This window comes from Vipera ursinii (genome assembly GCF_947247035.1).
Source record: "Vipera ursinii genome assembly, chromosome: 2".
In the NCBI taxonomy this organism is placed as follows: Eukaryota; Metazoa; Chordata; class Lepidosauria; order Squamata; family Viperidae; genus Vipera; species Vipera ursinii.
This window is the reverse complement of record NC_139513.1, coordinates 115027326-115052343: the sequence shown is the minus strand read 5'-3', so window position 1 is coordinate 115052343 and position 25018 is coordinate 115027326. Positions and strand designations below refer to the sequence as shown.

Here is a 25018-nt window from a genome sequence, read left to right as displayed (position 1 = left end):
TTTAAAAAGCTGCATAATAATCTGTAATAGGCACACACTGATACTGATTATGTTTGTGGGACATATTTTCTTAAAATGCATTTGATGTATATATATATATATATATATATATATATATATATATATATATATATATATATATATATATATATATATATATATATATGAAACAATCTTCCACCAGAAGAATTTATTCCGTGTCCAAGTTCCCCTCTCTTGAGAACAGCTATTCCATTTTTGAACAAACTTGGTTGAATAATGAATTTTGCAGAACTTAAGTTACAGAGGGCTAGTTTTCCTATGAATAATATCTGCTAGGACACACAGTCAAGAATGTTAAAAACACTAAATGGATTAACTTTTATCAGAGCCAAAACTTCTATCTTAGCAAGAAGATATGGCTTCTTACTATATTGATGGGATGAAATAAAATGGAGGACAGCAAACTTCAAATTTCCATTTAGTTAAGTTTCTTCTGTTATTTTAGGCCAGTCATTACTATAACTCTCAGAATAATCTCTTATACAGAGTTGTTGTAAGGATAAAATGTGAGGCAAGGGAAAAAAACAAAACAATATTTCTACAAAGGAAGAAAATAGAAGAAATTGAGCCTAATTCCAGGCCTCCTATTGACCCTTTCAACTATATTGTCAAATAATTATTAGAAGCTTTTCAACCAATCAGCATTTTCATTTGTACACTGGCATAGCCAAATGTTTAGGACATTTCCAACAAACATGTCATATGGATTATTGATATGCCCAGGATGATAAATATCTGAATCATACAAGGACACAGTCTATAGGAATATCAATTAAAAGAGTCTTACTCCATTTCCTACAAAACAACATCCATTCTACTTCCACTAAGTATATAGTGAACATATGGACATGATCACGTTATTCAGACTATTGTAGCTGCTAGAAATCAATGGCAATGTAAATTATAGGTGTAAGTTTTCACTGATAGTTATCAATACACAAATGTATCTGCATGCATGTGCATGAATAACCACAATATAATGCTTAAATGGGTATTGAATATTTTTGTTGACAATTATTCATATATTTATTGCACATATCTAGTATCTGTGCAGTAAATAGATGAAAAAAATATATTATTTAATACACAAGTTAATACTGATGAAAACAGCAATTCTATTGCCTCAAATGTCTCTGAATGTATACCTGGCAGTTTGAATATCTTGGAGACAATTTTGTATAGCCTACTCTACTCTAGATACTCTATCATCCCGAAAACAAATGATCATCAATAAAATACAAAAAGGCTTACCTCTATCTGTAAATGTCCACCATGTTAACATCAGAAGAAGAAGAAGAAGAAGAAGAAGAAGAAGAAGAAGAAGAAGAAGAAGAAGAAGAAGAAGAAGAAGAGGAGGAGGAGGAGGAGGAGGAGGAGGAGGAGGAGGAGGAGGAGGAGGAGGAAATGGAAGAAGAAGAAGAGGAGGAGGAGGAGGAGGAGGAGCAAGAAGAAGAAGAGGAGGAGGAGAAGGAGGAGGAGGATTGTAAATTTCATCCAAAGATTGGCTTGCCAGATCTATAATTTTATTACTAAACCCAGACTTTTAAAATTTCTGAAAAATACTTAAGAACATTTAGACAAATGGAGTTCAGATGTATGCAGAAAAGCTTCTAGAATGAAAATGGCTGTAAACATATGATTTGCTCAACCCTAAAAATCACATACATGGACCATTCTGTTATGGTGTTACTCTTTACTGACTGGAAGGCTATAGTGTTGGTAGAAGCCATGGATAGAACAATTGTATGGCTGGCTTTACGTGCTGGCAGAATGTATGTAATTTCTGCTCTCCCACCTACAGTATATCTGCTTAGGCAAAGTAGGGCATAGTGCAATTATTGTAATTTGTAGATGTCTGCTACTCTATATTTTACTCCCAGGTTTTTACTGCTTGGCAACTTAAGCTTTCCCTTTCTAGGTAAATTCAGGTGCTGCGTGCTCCATCCAGGTATCCTGCACAAGGAAATAATAGATATTATATTTTGTACCTTCCCTTGTGGAATAAGTAGTAATTTCAATGCCTGTGTAGATGAATGCCAGGGAGTGTAAAGATTGACTGTAGTGATCTTCTTCCTCAAGTTTCACAAGTGCTGATGGATTGGAGACAGTAATATCAGTTGCATATTGCATGGGTTTATTTATGAAACATATCTGTATGCTGCCACAATAAAAAAAGACTCTCAACAATTTGTATAAAAATATAATATAAAATAAATCCCATGTAAAAGTTTTTTAAAAGAAAGTGTCTTTTGGGACTAATGAACAGTCTCCTAAAATGGCTGCCATATTGTGTATGCCAAACACAAAATAGCTGCATTTATCTGAAGACAGATAAAAGCTTCCTTTCTCCTCACTTTCATTCCCCACCCCCATCCCCACCCCAAATTGGAAATGTCATCACATTTCCAAACAAAGCTATGGGCTACAAGAGCCTTGGTGGAGCAGTGGGCTAGTGCCTCCTCAAGTAACACCAGCTGCCTGCAATTAGTGCAGGTTCGCGTCCCACCAGGCTCAAGGTTGACTCAGCCTTCCATCCTTCCGAGGTAGGTAAAATGAGGACCCAGATTGTTGGGGGCAATTAAGCTGACTTTGTAATAATGCCGCTTGGGGTGTGTGTGAAAGCCCTAATAAGCAGGCATATACATAGAATGAAGGCTACTGCTAAGCTTGTAAGCCGCCCTGAGTCTTTGGAGAAGGGCGGGATATAAATGGAATTAAAAAAAAATATATCCAGAATGGTGAGGTGCTAGCTGTTGCTTTGTGACTATTTTAACAAATACAGCACGGGAAGAAAATGCTGGGTTTTCCTTTATTAAAGAAATATATATATTTAACTGGGTGAAACTGACAAGACTCCTGTCAAGTTCGCTTCTAATCCAAGTGATAGAAATAACTGTACAACTGTGGTTGTTGCTTTATTTCGGCATTCTTCAAAAGACACATCCAGAGAAGGGAGTTGTCTTGGCACAAATGAAAGGAAAAGGAGCGAAGGAACCTATCCATTGGGGTCCATATTAACCGCTATCTGGACAGAGTGTTAGGTCATCCTTATAGTCAGAATGGAAGGAAAAGCTGAAGCAGAAGACAAATTTCTTAAACTGGTTTCATTTCCAGCCATACGGAGAACAAGAAGCTGAATGTTGCAGTGCAGAAAAACCCAGGAAAGTATTCCAGATCATCAGATTCTTTTTAATGAAAAAAGCAACAACACCTAGATCTGTTTTCATTATTTTTCTGGAAGTACAAAGTTAGCCTAAATTCCTTGAAAACATTTACTAATGTTGTTGGTTTTTTTAAGTAGATTTCTCTGACATGGCCAACAGATATTAGTGTATTCCGTTCACTGATGCTATTCTTCCTGACTCCAGCCCATGAAGTCTGTTCTGGGAGATCTTTGGGAGATCACTCCCAAAGAAATCTGGGAATCACACTTTGCTTACCTTAAGCCCTTTCTGCTTAAGGTAAAGCTTTGAATTTTGTTCTTATGGCTGTTGGGTTAAAAATTTACATTTATTTCAGATGGGGGTACTGAAGTCTATAAATAAGTAGTTATGTAAGTGGTAAGAAAAACTATGCAGAAGAAAGTGAACTGCTGCTTTCCTGATACCTTTCACATTGAAAATATCAGTTCACACATACTACATTATTTAATTAAAGTCAGAACACGAGGAAAGGTAAGGAGTAAGTAGTTTTTTTTGGAACCTCACCCATTATTGTATCCTGAAGGAGAAAAAGTGCCTTTGAAACATAATTCTACTCTTCGAAATTGAAAACACACATATTTCTGTCTTAAATTCTCTTCATGTTTATTGTTCACATGCAAACAGATTAGATTCACAATCTACGCTTTCTGCTATGCAGGAGTGTAAACAGAATGATTTAGGGACTTAAAGCAATTGTTGCCAACTTGCCAGATTCCATAAGCATGCTGGCTTGCAATACTATAATCTCAAAACTTCAGCTATGGGGCAGGTTGAATGGGATCTTCCCTGTTGCTCTCTAAACCGAATACTCGATCTGCAAACTAAAGCACTTGAAAATGATTTGCTCTGGTGGGTCACTGTATGGCAAACAATTTGCAAACTATCACATCACCCCTTTTCTGGCATTCTAGCCTATAGGGCAATCTTGTCAGAGTATAGGCTTATAGAGTGGACATGTCCGTAAAGCTGGATATTTTCTGTTGGCTACTTTTCTAGGATGCAGTCCAATTCTTTGCAAACAATTTCGAATTATTCACAGACTGGTATAGCCAAGGTCCATGAGGCTACAATTACCCTACAGAAGGGATTTCAAAGAATAACTGTTTAATTTTTTTAAAAAAAATACAAGTAACAGCTTCCCAGATTATTTTTGATCTAAACTTTCTAATAACCGATCATGGCACATAAAAGTAAGAGGAATTCACCCTGAAAAGACCTTTTCTTCAGATCCAGAGTTTACTGGAGTACATGAGCCCTCCTGGTTCCACTTTAAAGTTAAGTTTCCTTGGATTTTAGCTCATCTCTTAATGACTACATGGACATGTCCAGGCACTTCTTTTGACAACAGAATGTTAGTGGATTGCCACTGCCTTCTTCCAAGGAATTTTTTTTTCCAAATTCCCGATCTAGCTTGCAGCCAATTTACATCCTCCTATTCCAGTAATTGCTCTCTATTAGTTTACACTCCTTTGATAACCATTCCCATTTATCAGAAAGGGCTTACCTTTTACTGATTTTACTAATCAGTGAAAGCAGAAGCCTTGCTTTCCCTTTTTGCAAAGTTCAATTCATTCAATTCACCTTCATACGAATTTTACTTTTAAAAAAAGAAGGTTCTAGTGCCCTATTAAGAAGATAATCAATTACTTTAAAATGGAAAGGAGGCTTTTGGCTGCAGCTGTTTCATTTTGAGCATCTCAGCTGCTGACAATTCTCACTGTGTTTTTCCCCCCCAACAATCTCAGATCTGAGTGACGCTTTATTTGGCCTCACTTCTCCGAATCCATTTGTTTCTAAGCTATTATGAGCCAGCATTCAGTGTCAGATCAGTATGAGGGCCGTGGTGAGCTGCAGTACATACACAGAAACATGGTTAAAGAATGACCTTATAAACCACCCTTTGGCGGCACAGTTATTTCATAACTAATTGCCTTGTACTGATCACAGATATCAGCCATATCTTCCAAACGGCTAGTTAAGTCTATATATGGTCAGAAGATTACAGCTCAGAATATTTATTTTGTTCTGCTAAAATCAGATAGCTTTGTACCCATCTCTTATTCCAGTGGATTGGAGCTAGATTGCTTTGCAGAAGGTTGATTTCCTAGAGAATTAAAAACTCATACATTCTCATCATTACTTGTGTCAACAATCATAGGCAAAAAAAGATGTAGAAGAAGGAAGGAAGGAAGGAAGGAAGGAAGGAAGGAGAGAGAGAGAAAGAGAGAGAGAGAAAAAGAAAGAAAGAAAGAAAGAAAGAAAGAAAGAGAGAGAGAAAGAAAGAAAGAAAGAAAGAAAGAAAGAAAGAAAGAAAGAAAGAAAGAAACTTCTGTTTCAATCATCCCAAAGATGCTTTTCAAAAGGCAACCACACTTTCTTGGTTTTTTCCCCTGAAAACATTTTGCTTTTCATTCAAGAAGCTTCTTCAGTGAAAATGTTTCACTTCTCATCCAAGAATGAGAAGTGCAATGTTTTCAAGGAAAAAAACCAGGAAAGTCCAATTGCCTTTTGAAAAGCACCTCTTGGACAATCAAGACCTGGATGATTAAGAATCTCTATAGACCCTTCTATTTCAAGTAACAAATGCTAATTCAGGTCTATGTTTGCAAATTCACCATCGCCAGAGACCTATTATGTCGTTTTAAACAAATGTACATCTTTGAAAACTCAACTGTACATAGAATTCTACTTTCTTTCTTTCTTTTTATGATATACCAAGTTTTCACAAATGTTTACTGAGATTATTGAGCCATATTATCCCAGTGTGATTTCCAATTTTGCTTGAAAGATGAATGTATGAAATCAAGACATTTAGACAAATTCCAGTGCCAACTCATCTGTCATTACCTCACTATTTCCCTGCCTGTTCCATACAGAGTCCACTATCTGGCCCTCCCAGCATACATTTTTAACTTTCTGAGGAGATTCTTCACTTCTGATTTTCTCTTTTTACATCCATAAACTTTTTGTGTTTTAGTTAATTTGCTCAAGTCAGTTAACAATAACAAAGGGTAACAGTCCAATACAATAAAACAGAAAAGTGGGCTTCAATAATTATATCTGCTGATTACGGTATGAAATTACTTTAACTGATCCTTGCCAGTTAGATTTTAAAAAAACAACTCTCAGAACTATATCTTCTAAAACCCTAACCCTAAAATTATACTAAGAGAGCCAAGGAGGTTAAATTGACCTGACTTTTGGATTAGTAATTGACAGTCTTATTCTACTGTCTAAAGATGTTGCTTTCCCCACAAACTCAAAAACTACCTTTTATTCCAAAGCTCGTCAAATCATAAGGGATACAGCAGTGTCTCACTACACAATTCCACCAGAAGTTATTTGGATTTATTTCTGGTTTGTGCAGAATTATGCTCTTCAGTAAACTAGTCTTGGACATTCCAGCTTTTCTATGCTTACAGATCGTTGTCAAAAAACCAGAAGGACCTCTGACCAGTACACTTTGCTATAAGGGAGCTGTCCATAGCAAAACTGTATTACACTTCATGCATTTTAGCATCTGGCTGGTGCAGTAAAATTCTAAAAAGATACTAGAGGGAGCCAAGGACTATGGGACAAGGACCAGGAGGTTTATGTGATTTAAAAGCACTAAAAACAATGGATTAATAAGGGACTGAATAAATAAAGGAAAGAAGCCAAGTACTAAATGATTCCCAAATAAATGAAGTCAAGTACTGAGGAATCACTAGGTTTTGTCATTTGAAAGCACTAAGAACAATGGATCAACGTTGAATATTGATGAGAGAGAAAATTCATCCACACACACAGGTAGTTCTTGACTTTCAACCACAACTGAGCTCAAAATTTCTGTTGCTAAGTGAGACATTTGTTAAGTGAGTTTTGGCCCATTTCACAACCTTTCTTGCCACAGTTGTTAAGTGAATCACAGCAGTTGTCAAGTGAATGAGGCTTCTCTATTGACTTTGCTTGCTTGTCAGAAGGTTGCAAAAGTGAATCACATGATGCTGGGACATTGCAGCTGTCATACATATGAGCCAGTTAACAAGCATCTGAATTTTGATCGTGTGACTTTGGGGGAATGCTGCAATGGTCGTAAGTGTGAAAAACAGTCATAAGTCACTTTTTTCAGTGTCGTTGTAACTTTGAATGGTCACTAAATGAACCATTGTAAGTTGAGGACTATATCATGGTTCCGACAGATGAAACTCTTCAAAAGAACTTCGAGGCATTGTTTAAAGGATCTTTTATTCAAGTAGCATAATATCATCACTACATAATCGAAGCCAAAAACTGAATTCCCCTCCCCTGGGCACATAGTACCAAAGCACAATTCCCTCCTCCAATTAACAGTCATAAATCACATTCCCCAATTAGCTTGAAGCACGGGCTTCCTCTCCATCTCTCCAGCCCGCCAATTCTTTATCAAATCTGGGTTCAATAACCTTGATTCTCACACTAAGTTTAGTGCTGTTATGTCTAGCTGGACTCTCATTCACATCCCCCCCTCCCAGCATCATCTAACTCTAAAAGCAAAACAGAAAAAGATGGCTACATTTCCATCTGTTACCAACGCAAAAACATCTGATGTTAGCAACATTGACAGACTACCAGTATGACTAAAGTCTCAAAAACAAGCTCAATATTTATGAAACACTTAATTTTGAAACTAAACTACAGAGGGTAGCTCATACTCCCTAACACAGAAATCCTTAACTTTGAATGGTGATTTTGTACTCTTTGATTTCACTTATATTGTCCAAATTGACTTTAGAAATTAACACCATGAAAACCTTTGTTTTTCCCTTGTTTACTTCAACTATGTTTCTAGACCACTTAGCTATAACAAAACTCCTTGAAAATACAGTATATGGCAAAAGCCTAATGAAGCATTGAAGCCAAAATCCAAGAGAGCAGTCTGCATCTTTTTCAGTGCCATTGTAAGTTTGAATGGTCACTAAATGAATTGTTTTAAGTCAAGAACCACCTGCATCTGGCTAGGTCTATGCAACTGTAATTCTAGTTTCTTTGCATTCTAATAAGCTATTATATACATCTGCTAATTTACTATGCAGATAGAATATACAGTACTATTGTTGTTGTTAGCTGCGAAGTCATGTCCGACCCATCGCGACCCTATGGACAACGTTCCTCCAGGCCTTCCTGTCCTCTACCATCTTCTGGAGTCCATTTAAGCTCACGCCTACTGCTTCAGTGACTCCAGCCAGCCACCTAATTCTCTGTCGTCCCCTTCTTCTATTGCCCTCAATCTTTCCCAGCATTAGGCTCTTCTCCAGTGAGTCCTTCCTTCTAATTAGGTGGCCAAAGTATTTGAGTTTTAGCTTCAGGACCTGGCCTTCTAAAGAGCAGTTCATCTCCTCTAGGACTGTCTGGTTTGATCGCGTTGCAGTCCAAGGGACTCGCAGGAGTCTTCTCCAGCACCATAGTTCAAAGGCCTCAATTCTTTGGTGCTCAGCCTTTTTTATGGTCCAGCTTTCACTGCCATACATTGCAACTGGGAAGTCCATAGCCTTGACTATATGCACTTTTGTGGACAGGGTGATGTCTCTGCTTTTTAGTGTGCTGTCTAGATTTTCCATGGCTTTCCTCCCCAGGAGCAAACGTCTTTTAATTTCTTGGCTACAGTCCCCATCTGCAGTGATCTTGGAGCCCAGGAAAATAAAATCTGTCACTACCTCCATTTCTTCTCCATCTATTTGCCAGGAATTGAGTGGGCCGGATGCCATGATCTTGCTTTTCTTAATGTTAAGTTTCAACCCAAGTTTTGCACTCTCCTTCTTCACCTGCAACAAGAGGCTCTTTAGTTCTTCTTCGCTTTCTGCCATTAGAGTGGTATCATCTGCATCAAGAGCCTTGGTGGAGCAGTGGGCTAATGCCTCCTTAAGAAACACCAGCTGCCTGCAATTAGTGCAGGTTCGCATCCCACCAGGCTCAAGGTTGACTCAGCCTTCCATCCTTCCGAGGTAGGTAAAATGAGGACCCAGATTGTTGGGGGGAATTAAGCTGACTTTGTAATAATGCTGCTGGGGTGTGTGTGAAAGCCCTATATATATATTAGGTTGTTGATATTTCTTCTGGCAATCTTAATTCCAACTTTTGATTCATCTAGCCCTGCCTTTCTCATGATGTGCTCTGCATATAAGTTAAATAGGCAGGACGACAGTATACAGCCTTGCCGGACTCCTTTCCCAATTTTGAACCAATCAGTGGTTCCGTGTCCAGTTCTCACTGTTGCTTCTTGACCCACATATAGGTTTCTTAAAAGACAAATAAGATGGTCTGGTACACCCATCTCTTTAAGAACTTGCCACAGTTTGTTATGATCCACACAATCAAAGGCTTTAGCATAGTCAATGAAGCAGAAGTAGATGTTTTTCGGGAACTCCCTAGCTTTCTCCATGATCCAGCGTATATTGGCAATTTGATCTCTAGTTCCTCTGCCTCTTCGAAATCCTGCCTGTACTTCTAGTAGTTCTCGATCCACATACTGCTGGAGTCTAGCTTATAGGATTTTAAGCATAACTTTGCTAGCATGAGAAATGAGTGCAATGGTGCGATAGTTTGAACATTCTTTGGCACTGCCTTTCTTTAGAATTGGAATGTAAACTGATCTTTTCCAATCCTGTGGCCAATGTTGAGTTTTCCAAATTTGCTGGCAAATTGAGTGTAGCACTTTTACTGCATTATCTTTTAAGATTTTGAATAGCTCAGCTGGAATACTGTCACCTCCACTAGCTTTGTTGTTGTTCAGCTTTTCTAAGGCCCACTTCACTTCACATTCTAGGATGTCTGGCTTGAGGTCAGTGACCACCTCATTGTGATTATCATGGACATTAAGCTCATTCTTGTATAGTTCTTCTGTGTAATTTTGCCACCTCTTCTTAATCTCTTCTGCCTCTGTTAGGTCCCTGCCATTTTTGTCCTTTATCATGCCCATTTTTGCATTAAACATTCCCTTCATCTCTCCAATTTTCTTGAAAAGATCTCTGGTCCTCCCTATTCTATTGTTTTCTTCTATTTCTTTGCATTGTTCATTTAAGAAGGCATTCTTATCTCTTCTAGCTATTCTCTGGAATTCTGCATTCAATTGGGTGTATCTTTCTTTTTCTCCCTTGCCTTTTGCTTCCCTCCTTTCCTCAGCTATTTGCAAAACTTCCACAGTCAGCCATTTTGCTTTCTTGCATTTCTTTTTCTTTGGGATGGTTTTGGTTGTTACCTGTTGTACAATGTTGCGAACCTCTGTCCATAGTTCTTCAGGCACTCTGTCTATCAGATCTAATTCCTTAAATCTACCGGTATTTGTCACCTCTACTGTATATTGAACAGGGATATGATTTAATTCATACCTGAGTGGCCTAGTGCTTTCCCCTACTTTCTTCAGTTTAAGCCTAAACTTTGCAATGAGAAGCTCATGGTCTGAGCCACAGTCAGCTCCCGGTCTTGTTTTTACTGACTGTATAGAGCTTCTCCATCTTTGGCTGCAGAGTACATAGTCAATCTGATTTCTGTGTTGACCGTCTGGTGATGTCCATGTGTAGAGCCGTCTCTTGGGTTGTTGGAAAAGAGTTTTTGCTATGACCATTGAATTCTCTTGACAAAATTCTATCAGCCTGTGCCCTGCTTCATTTTGTACTCCAAGGCCAAACTTGCCTGTAATTCCTGTTATCTTTTGGCTTCCTACTTTAGCATTCCAATCCCCCATGATGATAAGGACATCATTTTTTTGGTGTTAGTTCTACAAGGTGCTGTAGGGTTTCATAGAACTGGTCAATTTCATCCTCTTCAGCACTGGTGGTTGGGGCATAGATTTGGACTACTTTGATATTAAATGGTTTGCCTTGGATTCGAACTGAGATCATTCTGTCATTTTGAGGATTGTATCCCAGTATTGCTTTACCTACTCTTTTATTGACTATGAAGGCTACTCCATTTCTTCTGAGGGATTCTTGCCCACAGTAGTATACCTGATGGTCATCTGAATTAAATTCACCCATTCCTGTCCATTTTAGTTCGCTGATACCCAAGATGTCGATGTTCAGTCTTGTCATCTCTTGTTTGACCATGTCCAGCTTTCCTTGATTCATGGATCTTACATTCCAGGTTCCTATGGAGAAAAAAATCTTTACAGCATCGGACTTTCCTTTCACCACCAGACACATCCACAGCTGAGCGTCCTTTTGGCTTTGGCCCAGTCGCTTCATTCTTTCTGGTGCTACTAGTACTAGCCCTCTGCTCTTCCCCAGTAGCATATTGGATGCCTTCTGACCTGAGGGGCTCATCTTCCAGCGTCATATTGTTTTGCCTTTTGGTACTGTCCATAGGGTTTTCATGGCAAAGATACTGGAGTGGGTTGCCATTTCCTTCTCCAGTGGATCACGTTTTGTCAGAACTCTCTGCTATGACCTGTCCATCTTGGGTGGCCCTGCACGGCATAGCTCATAGCTTCATTGAATTATGCAAGCCCCTTCACTACGACAAGGCAGTAATCCATGAAGGGGATACTGTACTATACATGACTTAAAATTTGATATTTTGAGAATCAACCTTTCACTATTTTATTTCTAATCTTATCATTGTAACAAAAATTTAAAAACTAAGAAGTTGAAAACATAAATGTAACAGTTGTGTGTGTGTGCATGGATTATGTGTACATGTGTGCATGAATACAGTCTATTCAAACTATTCATATAGTTTCATATGCTGCATATTTGGTCTCAATATCTTGACTATTTTTATACCACCAGCTTGAAATCTCTAGCTTTCTCTCCATCTGTTCCTTCAGTTTTGCTGACTGTTCTGAAACCAGTCAGTAATTTGAGAAGCAAAATGCATGAAGCAAATAATCTAAAAATTAGTGAAGATGAATTAATTGTCACAATGTATTCAAATTGCAGAAACTGGAATTACAAATTATGAGAAAGTAGTTTAATATTTTTGCTCTATTTGACTGCATCTATCACAGACATGTCAAACACAAGGCCCGGGGGCCGGATCCGGCCCATGAAGTGGTTTCATGTGGCCCGGAAAGCCATCCTGGAAACAGTGAGGGAACGGCCCCCACTGTCTTGGCCCTGGCCCAGAGACCCTCTTTCTGCCAGAGACCCTCAGATCTGTCCCACTCCTGCCCAGGCCCCCATAGGCACCCTTGATGCGAACAATGTAGAGTTGGCCATGCCCACCCAGTAGGCCATACGCACTCTAGCCACACCCACCCAGTAGGCCACGCCCACCCTGGCCATACCCACCCAGCCCCCTGAGGGTAACCGCAATGCTGATGCAGCCCTCAATGAAATTGATTTTGACACCCCTGATCTATCAGATACCAGCACTTAAAAGAGAAACTTGGCAATAACAAAGTATCTAATTTGCAAACACAGGAAACCTTTGGAAAGTAGTGCAAATAACTAACAATTTCCTCTTCCAGCAGAACATTTCATAAACTTATATCTTAATCTAACATTTGGGCTACATAAATCAATTGGTCTGAGCTGCACTGGCAAAAATATAAAAAAATAAATTATAGAATTATTTTTTTGTATTCTTGAAGATGATTTTTCTGCTTAACTCAAATGGTAAGCCAAAAAAATCCAATTGTTCTAATAACCTCCCTCTTGTTTAATTGAAGCAAAATCCTTAACAATGCAAAATAACTTTTATTGAATTGGACATAAGTTATGCAAGTTAAATATTACTTTGTAGATTTTTTGGTACAAAATAGCTTAAGAAAGAAACCTATGTGACCTGCCCCCCCACCCCGAAAAAATATATCTTTATTGATTTTCATCAATATTGCATGAAAACACCACATTAAGCTTTCCCCCATCATGATGATCCAACACTCAAGTTTTGTTTTATTAATTCTTTTAACCTAATTATGTATTCTATTTTTAATGCTGTGCCAGAGGCCTGTATTTTGACACTTGATACCACTCTCATTTTGGCCCAGCTTCCTAGATTTGCAATTGTTAAGATTGCACAAAGAATGTAACCCATTTATAGAAGCATGCTAAAGAAGAAAAACTGTCTGATCAGGAGCAAAGTTTCACATCAGGGCCTGCCAGGGCAAAATGGAAGAGCAGGCAAATACATTGTTGTATGCTTAAATTCAACAAGCAGTGACAAAGATGTTTTTTATGCATTTCTCTCTGTGCAGGCCAAACCATTTCACAGTTAACTTCATTTCTTATTCTTAATTATGGTTATATGATGCTTGATAAAAAAAACATTCATGAAGGTGGGCAAGGAGGGATAGATTACATAATGATTTGTTGTTAAGAATGGGCGAGTATAAGATTTTTATCAGATATCATTGATCACTTCTATCAAGATCTCAGAAAACAGACATAGGAGCCCAGAACTGCACCAATGACAATCAACATAGCTATAATGTAAATTCAGGAATGAAAGGTGAGAAGAGTACAGGGGAAGCAATTTTGTTCTAGGTCAGTCTATTGGCCCATAGCAATAGCAATAGCACTTAGACTTATATACCGCTTCACACTGCTTTACAGCCCTCTCTAAGCAGTTTACAGACTTAGCATGTTGCCCCCAACAATCTGGGCCCACATTTTACCAACTTCAGAAGGATGGAAGGCCGAGTCAGCTTTGAGTGCTGTTAGGATTGAACTCCTGGCTGTGGGCAGAGTTAGTCTGCAAAACTGCATTTTAACCACTGTGCCACCAGGGATCTTATGTTGCCCATTTTGACTAGTAACAGTGTCAAAGTCAGAATCTCTCCCATATTTTAACTGAAGGCATCCTAGATTGTGTTTGGGACTGTTTGGGAAAGACCAAACATGAAAAACACTGTTGTTTTTCTTCTTGAGGTGAAGGACCAAAGAACATCTTCTGCACTACTTGATACCCTAGAATAGTAAAGTAATTTTGGTATCTGACCCTAAAAAGCATCTCTCCCATTCATAGCTAATAAAAATACAATAATACATTACATATCTATAAATGATGCTTTTTCATAACATCTCAGGTTACCTTGTTATGTGAGGTAGTAAACATGCATTATACAATGGAAGCATGGGCTATGTTTAATCATCACATGTTTGCATATCCATTTATGTAAAAATCTTCTTCCTTTAAGCACCAGGGTTCAGCCTGGGAACTTGGAAATGCTAAAGAATCTATTCATGTAAAAATGTCTTAGCTTCATCATTAAAGCCATGCACATGGTAAGAATCAGAAGTTAAATAAAAAATCTTTTCGGTCATAGAACATGATTTCAATGTATCTCTAATTTTGCAAATTAAGTATTTGGCTTAGTAGTATAAAGAGAATGGAGTTATTTCCATAAAGATCAACAGATCTAACAGCTTGCTTGTGTGTTCTCGCAAACAGGTCTTCAATTGCAAACAGATGGTTATTACTCTCCGCCATAAACTCAGGAATAATGCTGCACTTCACTTGAAAACACCTTCAGGAATTCTGGCCACTGCTATATGATGACAATCATGTTTACGTTCATGTGCATCCAGCAGGAAGGCATTTGTCTTTTGTGCTGTTATGATTGTTCTTGCTTTATTAGCATCCTTATTAGTAACCACAACTCTTTCTAAAAGCTGCCTTGGCAGCTTGAAAGCCTGGGTTAGCTAGCACTCCAGCATGATCAAGCCTGTTCAGTACATGGAGAGAAGCTTCATTTATCATATTCCCATAAAGGATTTTAAGAAAGAGAAATTGTTGTAACTAGAGACAATCCTTACTCTCTTAGTATTTCATAGCTGTCACAATTACATAACTGTTATACCTTTCACAGTTCCTAGCATGGATGAACTATAAAGAAATCATTCTCTTGTAACATTTTTTGAAGCGATGGAATAGAGATGACCAATTTATTCCAAATTATGAGACAGATGCTAAAGAAAAAAACAGATCAGTTCTTTTGCTGTCCTTCTCCGATTATTTATATTCAGGGAGATTTAACCAAATAACTAGATTGAGCAATTGTAAAAGTCAGCAGGAAACCCCTGAAATGTTTATGTATTGTTTTGTTGTACAAACAACAAAATTTAGTTTAAAATTATGGTTTGACTTTAGCTACTTAAGTCTTGGGCTTATACATTTCTCTTTTGTATGTTCTCTTTATCTAAGACTTCACTTATATTTTCAATCAACCATAGATTAGCATTATAGCTAATCTCTAAACTGAAGTCAATGTATCACTTTTTAGAAGAAGTTGGTTTCCTCAATCATAGCTTGAAGTTGACTTTTTTCATTAAACCTCAATTTGTTCCATTTTGGCAACAGCATTAGGCTGTGAATAATTAAAAGGAAAACAAACATTCACAACCATGTTTAGAAGATGCAATACTGCTAAACCTAATTCTAATTTATTTACGGTTAACCCATCCTATTCACATTATTTTTGAATAAGGCTACTAAAATCACCTGCTATATAAACACTCTGTTGTACAAACTGGATAATATTTGTAAATAACATTACATGTAAGCGTGCTGACTGCCATGCCTTAGCTAATAAATCTGTCCTCTGCTTTTTCAGTTTTAAACATATATTCAAGTTAAAATATTAAATTAAGTTTTATCAGTAACTTTCCATCAGAGTAAAACTTATAATTTGACAGACACTTTTGGAGATATTGTGGGGTACCAATGGATCTGAAATGCAGATGACTGATGTTAAGTGAGGTTTGCCCCATTTTATGACTTAAAGAGGTATGTTAGAAAAGGGTTCATCATTGGAAGTTTTTAAGAAGAGACTGAACAGCCATTTTTCCGGAATGGTGTAGGGTGTCCTGTTCAAGCAGGAAGACCTCCAAGGCCCCTTTCAACTCTGCTATTCTGTATTCTGTACATATTTTTGATCTACATTTGCATTCATAAACTGCATGTATTGGAATTACTGATATGGCAAAGTTGTATTTGGCAGAATCTTGTGCATGCATGAAATTTGTTTTTGAAAATGTAAACTGGTACTGAAATGGTGTGGAACATAATTGTACTTGTAGAAAGATTCTTTCTGAAGACTAATTTAAGACTGTATTAATTAGAAATATTTGGTATCTTGATTCGGTTTTGAAATTCAGTCACTACAAACTGTTCAAAATCACCTTTCAGAGTTGGATGTAAAATTTGCAAATGAAAATTCAGGATTTAACAAAGTAAGTTCAAGTATCTCTATTTCATAACTACTCTGAGAAGATGTTTCACAGGAAAAATGCTACTTGTGTTCGGAACAACATAGTTAAAATTAGACTTTGGGGGTCAAATTGGGCAGATACAATGCAAGATCATATTTAAGTGATTTTATTGGAATCTTAAAGGGAATATATTTTATGTAGCTCTTATATGGTCACACAAACATATTGTTTATGTTATGCTTTGTTGTGCTTCTATGCAGGTTAAATGAAAGTTGGATTTCTCAAATATTGTGAAAATGTTGTCTTGTGCAAAAAAAAATGCCATGAAGTACTTGATTTGAAATCTTTCCAGCCTATGTGTGCTACTATCGCAACATTAAATGACTTTTACTTACGGTGAAAGTTCTTGTGATAAATCATGGAAAAACTGACTTGTGCTATCTTTAGTCACTGTGCTGATTCCTCTCACAAGTCATTCACAGCTCTAAAAATACAGTTTATATCACCACATTCCTGGAATTCCTTCAGTTCTTACATTCTGGTTTAAGTGGCATTAAAGACCCAACTGCAAAGTTCAAGGCTATGGTGCAGTATCTCATCAGAGATTAGCTGTCACCTGAATTCAATACACTGTTTGGAATATTTATTTGATCAGCTCTCCAAAGTTAATACAAAGTATCTTCCTGTATATACATCTAATGTCTGGTTATATGGAACATAAGGCTAAAATTATCTTGGAACACGATGATAAAAAGCATAATCTGACTGCACAATAATAAGAAGCATACTAACCACAAGGAAGATTTACATTGGGACACACACATGTGATAGAAGGTGCTGACCTAGGAAATCAGCCCTGCGGGATCCTAATAAGATCAGGCCCCTAGAACTATATGGTAATTATAGATTACTGGTAGGTTGGACAAGTGTGTTGCCATTTTTAAATTGGTTACCTTAAAATACAAAGGTATCAGCAAGTCAATACATGCTCTCTGGATTTAATTACAAGTTTCCTCAATACTTCATAGTTTAAGCAGAACTAAATGCTTTCTTAATTCCTTTGATAGGGACCAAAAGGTACATTATGTTCTTTATCCCAACTGGCAACTCAACAAAGCTGAGCAATAAAAAGCTTCATTTGTATAATAAATTATGCTACAATCTAGTACTTAGGCATAAGGTCCTTGAAAACATGTGACCTTTTCTGCACATTTCACTAAACTCAAACCAGATGAACATTTACAGTTCCTCATCTTTCATTCAAATGGCTCAGAGTATCAGTAGTTGGAGGGATTGGTCTCACATAAATATTTGTCATTTCTTTTCCCCAAGTAGTTCAGAAGACTCTTTTTTCTCACTAAAACTGTGCTAGGTAGATTAATCTGAAAAACTCTAGATTGGGAGTTATGTTGGTGATGTATAAACTTTATCCTAGTGGCTACTCCATTCTGGCACTAATGCTCTCAGCTTTTGTTTTTCCCTAGAACAACACTGTGAAGTAGTTTTGGTTAAGAGAGAGTGATTAGCCCAAAGTCATTCAGCTGGCTTTCATATCATAAGGAAGAAGGCTTCTAGTATATCACCTTAGCCCAGGGGTCTTCAAACATGGTCCTTTTATGACTTGTGGACCTCAACTCCCAGAATTCCTCAGCCAGGCACACTGGCTGAGTAATTCTGGGAGTTGAAGTCCAGAAGTCATAAAAGGGCCAAGTTTGAAGACCACTGCCTTAGCCATTACATGAAACTGACTCTCAATCAGTATGCTCTACCACACTTGCTAATCATCCAAATCAGTTAAGGATATTTCAGCCCACAAATTAAAATAACCAAACAAGAATGGCAAAAGGACAGTTGCCACAAAAAGAAACTAGAAAAATAAAATGAAATCAATAATAAAAAAAAGATTACCAAAAAGAAAAAAGAAAAAGAAATCATCAAACAGTTTCTACTAAAGACCAAACCTTTACCACACAACAGAGAGTCGGAGAATAGTTGGACCAACTGGGTTCCCCTCAATACAACTTCTAAAAGACAGAAATCTAAAAACAAAGAGCACTGTTGAACATTTCCATTCCATGACCAGTTGTCTCTCTTCAGGCAGTCTGGGAATGAATCCTTCAGTTCTGAACAGAAACAAATTAAGAAAAATATACTAGAGCGACTGGCCCTTGTAGAGATCTTAGGCCACTTAGATTAAAAGCCAGCATCATGATACTGAGCCTAGAAACAAATAAGTACAAAATGCAAACGTATCAGAAACAGATGTATATCTTTGCAGCTTGGCAGGAGGATGCTGACACATTTATCTACATTTATGCTTATTCTCTGTACGAGCAACTCCGTGTAAACAGTAATCCAGTCTAAAAATGACTAATGTACATCTTACTGTGGCCAGAAGGGCTATCTTCTCCAGGAACAGAAACTGTAGGCTTGTAAAAAGTGCTTCAAGCCATCTCCAGCACCTGATCACCTAGGAACAGTGCTAACGCAAGGAGCAGCCACAAGCTACAAACTTGAATTTTAATGAGGAATTCAATCCTCATGTACCTCTAACTCTGGGTTGGCTAATGCCCCAATCTAATAATATTTCAACCTTATCTGTGTTACAGCTCAGCTTATTTTCCTGCATCCACTCCCCTAATCAAACATCAGGTTCAGGTTTTCTATCGTTCCCTAGGATTTCATTTAAAATGAGACAGAATACAGAATCCTCTGATATAGTTTCCAGATAACATCAGCCAATGGTTTGCTATAGAATGTAAAAAGAATAGCATCCCACGGCATAATGGCCAAGGGGGTCAAACAGTCAATGCACTGAACCACATTCTAAAGCCTCCCACCATAAGGTCACTGGATCCATCTAAATGGTTAATATGACACCATTGAAGATCTGGCACTGTGAAGCACATTATATGACACCTTGCATTGAAAGTATTGAATACTGAGAGGTCCAGGAGACTTAGCTGAAACAGATTCCTCTTTGCCAATTTAATTTGGGCAGATAATTTATTAAGAGGATAAGATATGGGGTGTCAGGGAAAACAATCTCCAAAGTGAGTAGCATTGACTGCGCTCCTTGAGGCTGATGGAAATGGTACAGTAAACCTCTAAGGATAGGGATAAAGTAATCACTACAGAGTGATCCATGAAAAAGATGAATATAAATGTAAAAAGAAGTAAATCATTATCATCATCATGAGGCAAGTCAACATTATTCAAGGTTTCTTTTTCTTCACTATTCCAACTCTCTTTCCAGAACCTTGCCATGCTATTTTTATGAACAAAGAACTTCAATAACAACATTCCTAAAGTGACAGGATACTTTCCCATATTTGTGTGTAAAGAATTTATTTATTTATTTATTTATTTATTTATTTATTTATTTATTTATTTATTTATTTGATTTATATACCGCCCTTCTCCCGAAGGACTCAGGGCGGTGTACAGGGCAATAAAATAAGAATACAGGATACAAGATTTAAAGTTAAATGATTGTGCCCAATGTAGCAGGTTAGTTAAAATAATGTTAAAACCCCAAACCCATCAGGCCAGGCCGGCTTGTTTGAATAGATAAGTTTTTAGATCACGCCGGAAGGAGCGAAGGTCGGGGGCCATCCGTACTTCAGCCGGTAAGCGGTTCCAAAGGATTGGTGCACCCACCGAGAATGCTCTCCCCCTGGGGGTCACCAGCCGACATTCTCTGACCGGTGGTACCCTGATGAGGCCCTCTCTGTGGGAGCGTACAGGATGGAGGGAAGTTGACGCTATGAATTGGCTGTCATAGTTATGGTTAACTTTGTTCTTTTTCTCTAGAGTTTTAGGAAAAGAACTCACCATTCTTTCTCTCAGCAAATGTAGGGACCTGGATAGATGAGTCTCTTACTTTACTGAAACCACTCTCTTTGTGAAACAATCCTGCACTTCCACCAGCCACATTTTCCTGGGCTGGCAGCTCCTGCTTCATCACAAAATTCATCACCAAACTTCTGTTCCTCTGCTTTGAAAGTTCAGTGCTTTCCAAGAGCCAGCAAAGAGCTGTAAGCAGAAAAGTAATAAATTACAAGACATGGCAGCACTGGAGAAGGAAAAGAATGTAAGGAAAATTATGGTAGGGAAATGATGGTAGGGGTACAACAGTAAGAAACTAATCAAGGAGAAAAGCAACCTGGAATGGAGGAGAGATTTCCTGAGCATAAGAACAATTAACCAGTGGAATGGCTTGACTTAAGAAGTAGTGGGTGCTTCATCACTGGAGTTTTGTTTTTTTTTTTAAGAAGAGACAGGACAGGCATAGGGTCTCCTGCTTGAGCAGGGGGCTGGACTAGAAGACCTCCAAGGTCCCTTCCAGCTCTATTCTGATAGAGATAGATAGATAGATAGATAGATAGATAGATAGATAGATAGATAGATAGATAGATAGATAGATAGACAGACAGACAGACAGACAGACAGACAGACAGACAGATAGATAGATAGATAGATAGATAGATAGATAGATAGATAGATAGATAGATGGATGATAGAAGTACTTGCATCTTAATTTGGTTCAGCAGGACAGTAAATAGTTTTGGCTCCTCCTTCTTCTACTTATCTTTGGGAATTATAGAACACACAGTCTTGGTTTTGGTGTAAGAAAAAGCTTCCTAGTAATCAAATGTTACAGTAACTAAAGATTCACAAATGTTAGTCATCTCAATTTATCCCTGGCTTTTTATTACATTTTATTGGATATATTAGAAGTAGCAATAATAATAGGCCTATGGTAGGTAGTTGAGGCAAAGAAGTATGATCCAAGGCTTTGTTCTTCATTATTCTACCTATTCTTCCCATAAACCCTACCAAAATTCTTGCATGGAGTTGAGATCTAGGCCAGTAGAATATCCTTCTCAGTCCATTACATGGACAGATACAAAATTCTGGTTCATCAATTCCAGATCGGAGCTTTTAGGGATATAATATTAAAATCACTCAGAATGTCTTGCTACAAAACAATTTGTAACATTAGAATTACAATAGAAAAATAAAAGCCAAAAAATTATACAATAAATTATAAATAGAAATCATAGATAAAATAGTATTAAAAACACTTCACAGGAAACAGCTACAGTACCTTGAACAGAAAAAGTTCATCAACCAGAAATAGCTCTTCTGACAAGAATTAGTGTATTATTTGACAAGGAGAGTATTTTAGAATGTATTTCCAGACAAAGAAAACAAAATATTCTACAATGTCAGGACAATCACTAAGAAAACTCTACTCCAAACGTAGGTTTCATCTTAGGCAGAAAACAGTGAAAAGACTTTTCATGTATATTTGCTATTATTAACTTATAACTTTTACATTCATGTAAAGCCTGTCCAATTTTTTTAAAAAAATGTATCAGTGATTCTTAGATTCTTAGATCAACTTCTCTATTTTGTTATATTCATACCCAAAAGCAAAAAGATTGTTCACCAATGGCCAATGGGGAAAAAACATCCTTTTTCAATCATATCCATCATTATGATCCACATAAAGGGACAAAATTATAATTATTTTCAGACATGTAGGGCCAACATATCATATAGAACCAATGTAACTGAATACTTTAGCTCTATATGAAGAGTGGTTTGTATAAGTATTCCTGCCTTTATACTCACCTTCATTTTCTTTGATTTGCTTGTTGTGTACTCTCACAATGAGTACAAACTTCCTGATTACTGGAAACCATACTTGAAATCACTCTCTTGTTTCTCAAACACATTAAAGCAGCACAAAATGCTTCAGTTAGCAATGCCACAATTCTTATCCAGTTTAGATTGTGCAAAAAAGAGAAAAGGTTTCAGGATGTATAGAGGCATATTGAAGTGGATCTATGTATAGAGTGTACTTATAGCACCCATGTTGGGTGACTGTATACCGATACATGTGTAAGTAAAGGAAAGGAATGCTTCGTTCCTTTTTTTTTTGTCAAAGTGGGGAAGAGTTTTTGGTTCTGTATAGAAGTACTCCTTTAATAATACTCCCCAGGGCAACTTATGCATATTATTGCAAATTTCCTGATTTAGGTTTCCATGATTATAACTTTGGCATGTTGTGTATCCAAAAGAATGGAAATTCATCTACAGCTGCGAACACAACAAGCAAAATCCTCTCTCTCTCTCTCTTTCCGTAATTAATAAGCTGCAAAGAACAAGCAATAACTGTTTATTCTTAGCTTTTTAAATATTCATCTTTCTGAGCAGTTTGGAGCTCTTGGTGTGATGTATCTTTCCAAGAGAAAGTCGGTGATGACAGGACAATCCAGGAAACTGCCTCTGCGTTCCCCCCCCCAATCCAAAGAAATAATGTTTCTGTGGCTGAACATTAAATCTTTGATGAATTAGGCCAGGGCTTTGGTGACGTCTCTGCTGAACTGATATGACAGTTTTATATGGATTATGATTATTTATGTTTGTGAAAAATAGCAAACTCGAGCCAGCAAGTTACTGTCGAAGCTTGGAGACCACCAGCATCGGCGCTCCTCATGAAGGCCTTTTATATTAGGAAAGTAAGATCATTCTGAGATTTCTACCATGTGTTACATTTTCATTTTCACTAACTGCAGCACAGGGTCCTTCAGTGAATGTCTGAAGGTCAGGATGTGCCCTTAGAGACGCCTGCACTCATAGCACACTCTAGTAGCATGAGCTTATTGGGTTCTTGTCCACCCACCCACCTTCTCTCCCCATGTCAGATTTGGACTGAAAAGATTCCACCCTGTTCCCTCACTTCAGCTTGAACTCAACATATTTACAAAACTTAAGCATACTTGCTAGCCTCCAAAAGCATCTCCCATCATACCCTGCTGCCAGCATATAAATTGCAAGACTATACACAGAACAGGACACGTCCTGTCTCTTCTCGGCCTATAAATATTAAGCCCCATAAAGTCTTATTACAGTGGTAGCTTTACATGGGCTCTCGCAAGCAAGATGAAATCTACTGAGTCAAAGTGGCAGACAACTCTCTTCCAGGTTTTTTGATCCTGCTTAATACCAAGACGTACAGAGAGGCTATAAATGTTTGAAATACTGCAAGGAAAGAAAGGGTTTGGTGTTTTTTCAGTAAGAGTTCAAAATGACAGCATTGCCGCAAGAAAGGCAACACCGTCAGAGTATTGGCAGGGTACCCTGAGCAGTATCGTAAAAATAAATAAATCCTACCATGACATGGAAATATATCATCATCTTGCAGATATTTGAAATAAAAGCCAAGGCTGCTTTATAGATACGAAGCAGTTATGATGCAAACCTAAGTTACAAAGGAAAGCATTAAAACACTGAAGAGGGAAATCCTGCAATAAGTAATTTTCTTGTTTGGTATCCTCACCCAGAGTAGCCCATCCTATCTCTTTCTTCCATCTACCTGGGGTTTTCCCCCCTCTATTTTTATTTTATTTATTAAATTTATTTGCCACCCATCTTGCCTCGTGACAACTCTGGGTGGCTTACAACATTAAAAGCTATGAAACCATAAAACAAAAATATTTCTAAAGGGATTAAAAATGGAATGATAATCAAGAGAAAAGGAGGACCCCCAGATTGTGCACTGGGTATGTCTGGAGCTGGGCAGTCATTTCCAGCACCAAAGATGGCATAGTTCTAAACCAGAAGTCCCCCAAATCCCAAGACACTCCTTGCTGTATTGCTGGATCCTCACAGCCTCCAGACACTGGAATAAGCCAGGGCTCGAGATATATAATCCACCATCATCAGAGTACTGATGATATCTCACACCACGGTGAGAATCTTGTGGTGGTTTCACATGACATTTTATAGAGCAAATGCTGATTTAAGAAATCTTTCAGCTTCCCTTCATTTTTGTCCATCTTTTTTTTAAGCAAGTAAAAAAAATAACAAAAGATGAAAAGGATGTTGCCATTAACTAACTGAAAACAATTCTGGCCCTTGACAGCCAAGGAAACACACACAGAGAGAGAGAGAGAGAGAGAGAGAGAGAGAGAGAGAGAGAGAGAGAGAGAGAGAGAGAGAGAGAGAAAAGACCGCTGTAGAAAGACTTCATACAGAAACTGCTAGAGATATTCATACAGACATTGGCTAAAGTAATGAAAAAGAATTCAGAAAATTTGGATTATTATGAATTAACTCTTTGATATAATCAACAATTTGAGAGGACAGAGCAAATGGAAAGCTGTAAGCCTTTAAAGTGTTCCAAAAAAATCCCACATCCAAACTGACTGCTAGTAGACCCCTATCCTAACAAGTAGAATATACCATAGCCAAACACCACCTAAATTAGTCATTATCCTATAGTGTCTTAATGTATATGTGTGTGTGTGTATCTATCTATATCTATATGTCTATATCATCTATCTAAAGTATAAGATTGTGATCTTATTGCTTTCATGTTAATATCAATTACATATTGCAACACGTATTACCCAATTTAGACCACCCAATGAGTTCCCATTTAAACAAGTGAAATTTGAATTCAGGCCTGATTCCTGAATCAACTCTGCATAAACTGTTTGAAGTTTATATTAACTTTTGTCTGGGATAAATTCTCTCTTGCAGTATCAGATTTTTTACAGAGTTTGATTAGTCTTCTTTGTTTTAAGAAATAAACCTGCCTCAGCTTCAGAGTATTTAATTTCTCCATCTTTTCTCAGATTATTGGATTTT

At 37.5% G+C, this 25018-nt stretch overlaps 1 protein-coding gene across 1 annotated transcript in view; it reads right to left on the bottom strand.

The window, feature by feature from the left end:
* The window catches only part of MYOCD (myocardin), a gene marked incomplete at its 5' end in the record, with an annotated part of 132397 nt that extends 112067 nt beyond the window's left edge, over positions 1 to 20330 (bottom strand). The window contains one exon of the mRNA XM_083354408.1: positions 20189 to 20330. Within this exon, the coding sequence (XP_083210534.1) occupies positions 20189 to 20330 (142 nt within the window). The remainder of the gene's footprint in view (positions 1 to 20188) is intronic.
* Between the last annotated feature and the right edge of the window lie 4688 nt (positions 20331 to 25018).